Here is a 6,000-nt window from a genome sequence, read left to right on the forward strand (position 1 = left end):
TCCTCTTTTCAGATGAGAGCAAGTTTTGTATTTAATTTGGAAACCAAGGTCCTAGAGTCTGTAGGGAGGGTGGAGAAGCTCGTAGTCCAAGTTACTTGAAGTCCAGTGTTAAGTTTCCACAGTCTGTGATGATTTGGAGTGCAATGTCATCTGCTGGTGTTGGTCCATTGTGTTTTTTGAAAACCAAAGTCACTGCACCCATTTACCGAGAAATTTTGGAGCACTTCGTGCTTCCTTCTGCTGACCAGCTTTTTGAAGATGTTGATTTCATTTTCCAGCAGGATTTGTCACCTGCCCACACTGCCAAAAGCACCAAAAGTTGGTTAAATGACCATGGTGTTGGTGTGCTTGACTGGCTAGCAAACTCACCAGACCTGAACCCCAGAGAGAATCTATGGGGTATTGTCAAGAGGAAGATGAGAAACAAGAGACTAAACAATGCAGATGAGCTGAAGACCACTGTCAAAGAAACCTGGGCTTCCAGATCACCTCAGCAGTGCCACAAACTGATCCCCTCCATGCCACGCTGAATTGAGGCAGTAATTAAAGCAAAAGAAGCCCCTACCAAGTATTGAGTACATGTACAGTAAATGAACATACTTACCAGAAGGCCAACGATTCACTAAAAATGTTTTGTTGTTGTTGTTTTTTTTTATTGGACTTATGAAATATTTTAATTTGTTGAGATCGTGAATTGGTGGGTTTTTGTTAAATGTGAGCCAAAATCATCACAATTAAAAGAACCAAAGACTTAAACTACTTCAGTCTCTGTGCACTGAATTTATTTAATACATGAGTTTCACAATTTGATTTGAATTAACAGAAACATATAAACTTTTCCATGACATTCTAATTTATTGAGATGCAAAAGTGTCCATCAACATGGCAGATTCTATGAGGCATCCTGCTCCATGTGATATACAACATCTTTTATTAAACTACTTCGTGGAGTCTTCATGTCATAAAAATGCACATGATTTTAAAAGTATTAAAATGAGGAACAAATAGTGGGAAAAATACAGGATTTTTTTTTTAAGGAAAGAAATTGTCTGCAACACGAAAGGCTGCTCTTTTATTGTTCCTTTTTTTAAATTCTCCAACAATGCAAAATGCCATAGCTTTAAAACGTGACAAAGTGAACTAACACATTCAGACAAAAATAATAAAATAATTAAAATGTGAATTTATAAATGATACAAATTTTCAGTCCCAGCTAAGCATTTGGCATGCAAACTCACATGCAGGAATTCCACATTGAATTGTTCAGACATGCAGACCATAACAAAGCTCTTCCTATTTAAATGAAGCCTATGTGTTTTCCCTTCCAGCTCACACATTGTGGAGGAGTTGTGTGTGTATGTGTATAAATCATGCTAAATGGAGGGCAATAGTGCATTGCAACTCGAGCCAGACTCTTATTCATCCTTTATATCTCAACACACACATACAAAAACACACTCTCAGTCTCGGCTTGAATGATTCTCCTTCTCACGGCTTTCTGTGCTCATCCAATCAAGTGCCTTTTGGTGATGTCATCTGTGTGTGTGTGTGTGTGTGTTTGCGCATGCCAGCAGTTTTGGGTTTCTCCTAAAGTCCAGTTCTCCCACACTGGAGCTTTTTAATCTCTCAGATGGAGAGAAAGAGGATGAAAAAGGGCGAGTGGACAGATCGAGGGGTTGAGAAGCGGCCACCACAACCTATGAAATCCGAGCAGCTGACATCTGTGTCCCTCTCAATCTCCCTCTCTGTTGTTTCCTTGACTCGCATCCAGCAAACAACCCACAATCTTTCATTTCATAACAGACTCCGACAAGTCTGATGACCTCACATGGCCCTCAACATCATCTTTGATTTCAAACTGCAACGACTGACCACAGAAGAAGTGTGAAGTGTCTTTAAAACATCCAGACTGACTTAAGTCCAACCCCGCTATGACAGACTCAACATAACAGAGGACTTCTGACCAACATTTTCCTCCTCTCTGTCATCTGACTGTTCGAATTGAGCATATTTTCTTTTGAAATAATTTCTTGCTTCCTGTCACTGCACTGCTCTTGCCACATCCTTTGCTGTACTGAAGGGCTGTCACAATTGAGACGCTTACATATTTCCTGCATCTCAACATCTCACGCATCAAAATCTGTTAGAGATCTGTTACAATGGTGAGCTTCTGTCCTGTATGTGGGAAGCCTGTTTATTTTGGTGAGTGACATCTGGGGTTGGAGGGATCCATCATTAAAATGCTTAAAACATATACTGATTAAGGTGATAATGAGGTTTTATGTAGTTCTCATCATTGAGAAACATCAGTGTAGAGCGTTGAGTTGCTGCATGTTGTGTTTGGATTCTGTTTTGACTTAACAGTGTCCATTAATTTGACTTGCTGTTGCTATATTTGAGTGATTTGGATTATATTGTACCCAAGTTGTGTGTTTGCATATATAGTTATAGTGTGAACTTCTTATGTTAACCACAGATGTTGTAAAATGAGCATAGCAGGGCATGCCAAATGGTAACTTTAAATTAGCTTTAGTTTCTGCTTTTATACTAGGTCAAACAAACAAAATTTTGTGTAACCAAGTGTGTGTAGGCCTATATCTCAATACCTTTGTGTAGAGTTAATCAGTCTGCTGCTTCCTAACTGCCATCAGCACATCACAACATGAGTCACGCGAGAACAGGAAGTGTCTGCCTGTGGCAGGAAGTGGAATAGGCCAGAGCTAGAGAGGCTTGACTGTTTAAATTGGCAGATAACAATACTGAAACCTATGAACACTTGAAGAAAGATGAGAATTTGGCCTGAACAACCATGTAGCTGCCAGTAAGCATTCAGCATTAAAACCAAGGGAAAAAAGCTCCCTCTGTATTGAGCTGGACTGCGGGCAGGTCTGGTTCTGCCAGAAAGAGAAAAAGCTAGAGGTTCAGACTCATTTTTATCTTGGTTCAAACTAGAGGTTTCATGTCCAGTGGTAACGTTCAGGGGTTCAGTAGGAGGGCACATGAAAGGGGAATATCTACTTAGAACTGAGAATGGGAATTCAGTCCAATATGACTGTGGAATCCACAGATTGAGGAATTATTGAGAGTGTAATCTAAATTCAGATTCTCATTTTCCATATTATTGGGAGGTGAAAACTAATAGAATAATTCAGTTGTTATTATATTTTTTTTTACAACTAAATAATTTTGACTATGAAAGCCCGTTTCCGCCACTGAATTAAAAATAAAAAAGGTAGTTGCGCCTTTTTATCTCACAATTCTGACTTTTTTTCTCAGAATTGCGTGAAATAAATTGTCAGTTCAGACTTTTTTCTTAGAATTGCGTGATATGAAATCACAATTCAGACTTTTTTTCTCAGAATTACATGATGTAAACTACTAATTGCGAGTTATAAAATCAGAATTGTGAGATAAAAAGTTGCAATAACCTTTTTTTTCAGTGGCGGAAATGGGCATCCATATTTGACTCATCCCTTAGTATGCAAAAAAAAAAAAACCTATGAGGCAAATCTACAGTAGCACAAATGCTTGCACACTGAGGGACACATATTTTCAGAGGATGAGCAGAAATAACTCAGTATAAAATTAAAACAAATGATTTTTAAACCAAAAACATTCACCTATGAGCGCAAAAGAGGAAATGAAGTGAATAATATACATTATTGTGTTCATATATGTGTTATAATATAACAGGAAAAGCTAATTAAAAAAAATTTAATAAATAAATAAAAATGTATTTATTATTCCATGGTGAAACCAAACTTACATACAAAACTCACGTAAACAAACCACCGCACACATCTATGGCATGATTTTAAGCAGCTCCCTTGACTCTTACCAAACTAACGCCAGCTTCAGCAAACACACCTGGCTGATTGCTTAACCTTTGACCTTTGATCCATGCAGGTGAGAAGAAGAGGTCATTGGGACGAGATTATCACCCGTTGTGCTTGAAGTGTCACAAGTGTAAAAGACAGCTAACAGCTGGCCAGCATGCAGAGGTATACATATACCTATATATATATACATTTCATATACTTTTAATATCACTGTTTTTACATCTCTGTGCAGCACGATGAGAAGCCATACTGCACTAACTGCTACATGAGAGATTTTGGACCCAGAGGTGAAAGCAATTGACTGTATTGTATTCAAGTATATATATATATATATATATATATATACCTTTAAGTATATAATTTTTTGTGTGTTTTAAGTATATTCTATTTTGTGTGTGTGTGTGTGGATTTTAAGTATATTAAATTATTTTTATGTATTTATTTATTTATCTATTGTGCAGGCAGCCAAAAACCTGTTGCTCGGACCTTTAACACGGCTGCTTCATAAGAAGGATCTTGCAGCCTTGAGAAACACACACCATCTAGACTTACAAACGACAGACCAACAGTTTCTGATTTACACCGTCACGCACAGCAAACCACTGTAAAACACTCAGGGAAATGAGTTACTTCATGTTTTGAATTCTTTTGCCATGATTTCACAGTTAAGGCACCTTAATATTATACATAATTGTTTTATTGAGTTGTATCTTATTCCATAGAAAGAGAGATGTGGAAATATCAAACTATATAGTAAAGCTAATGTTGGTGTAGGAGGCTCTCATGTACAATCATCATGTGTTTTTGGTTAAAAATACAAAGTCAAGACTCTGTATTTCATTAATTAATCAATTAACATGAAACACAATGTAAACACAATTTTTGTGCTCTATTATTGTTTTTTCTTCTCTGGGATTTTGAGGATCAGAGGCTATAAAACAAAAGGTTTTTTTTTCATTAGGCAGTAAATTTATCTACAAAGCAAAAATTACAATAATTAATCATTGTGTCTTTTTAATTAGAAGCAGAAGCCTGTGTCCCAAACCGCATAAGTGATGGCTTTATCATTTTTGTTAGTTCAGGAAGAATATATATTTGATTTTATTAAATTTTTTTTGTCATTAGTTCATTGAAAGAAAGTGTCACTCAGAACTGCCAGCTAGCATATTGTCAACTCATTGAATCAGATTCAGATCAGAAATTTCATTTCTTTTATCCTCAATTCCAGAAAATTAACTGAAAAAAAGAATTTAATAAATATTATGATTTTTATGGAATGTTTTTTTTTTATTTCAGTTGAAAATTGTATTTGAATAATTGAAGATTTATATCTCAAAATGTAATTGCCTACAGCTGGAAAATGAATTATTATTTTCATCTTGTCCACAAAAGTGACAATTAATTTATTTTATGTAGTTTTCATATAATTCTATCTATCTATCTATCCATCCATCCATCCATCCATCCGTCCATCCATCAGTTCTTAAACAATTATATAATAAATGATTATTATTATTTATTATGTATTTATTTAATATTATTTATGTGTGTGTGTATATATATATATATATATATATATATATATATATATATAATTCTTTCCTAATTCTATTAATGTAATTCTAATGTTAATTATACATATTAATTATTATAAATTATATAAATGTAAAATAGTGTGATATATATATATATATATATATATATATATATATATATATATATATATATATATATGGATTATTAATTATTATACATTTTATGCAAATTATTTAAATATATAATATTCTGATAACTATACACTACACAGTATTGTATATATTTATACAATAATAATAATATTTATACGATTATACTTGTTATTGATTATTTTAAGAAATATTCTTATACATGATGTGAATGCATGTAGATGCTTCTGAAGACGACCAGCCAATTAATTAAAAAAATCAATATGCATTCACAGTAAGTATGATTTACAGAAACACCCATCATCTATAATTTAACCCATCATCCATCATCTATTATTATTGTTATTTATTATGTAGTATTTAAATGGTATGTGTGTGTGTGTGTGTGTGTATATATATATATATATATATATATATATATATATTCTAATTATATTATTTTAATTCTATTATTAATTCTACATATTATAAATTAT

At 33.8% G+C, this 6,000-nt stretch overlaps 1 protein-coding gene across 1 annotated transcript; it reads left to right on the plus strand.

Annotated features, from left to right (window-relative positions):
• The first annotated feature begins 2,049 nt into the window (after positions 1-2,049).
• LOC132141810 (cysteine-rich protein 2-like) lies at positions 2,050-5,233 on the plus strand. The gene is made up of 4 exons (XM_059551475.1): positions 2,050-2,202; positions 3,907-4,001; positions 4,072-4,126; positions 4,301-5,233. Exons 1-4 carry the CDS (start codon positions 2,160-2,162, stop codon positions 4,345-4,347), a joined length of 240 nt encoding a protein of 79 aa, XP_059407458.1. The 5' UTR covers positions 2,050-2,159; the 3' UTR covers positions 4,348-5,233.
• Positions 5,234-6,000: the final 767 nt, after the last annotated feature.

Source organism: Carassius carassius, chromosome 6, assembly GCF_963082965.1.
Source record: "Carassius carassius chromosome 6, fCarCar2.1, whole genome shotgun sequence".
NCBI lineage: Eukaryota > Metazoa > Chordata > Actinopteri > Cypriniformes > Cyprinidae > Carassius > Carassius carassius.

Bases quoted from the DNA above. Each gene is read 5' to 3' on its own strand.
- LOC132141810 (XM_059551475.1), top strand. From the start codon at position 2,160: ATGGTGAGCTTCTGTCCTGTATGTGGGAAGCCTGTTTATTTTG. The intron at 4,002-4,071 runs GTATACATATAC...ATCTCTGTGCAG, and splicing joins CAGCTGGCCAGCATGCAGAG to CACGATGAGAAGCCATACTG. The intron at 4,127-4,300 runs GTGAAAGCAATT...TCTATTGTGCAG, and splicing joins GAGAGATTTTGGACCCAGAG to GCAGCCAAAAACCTGTTGCT.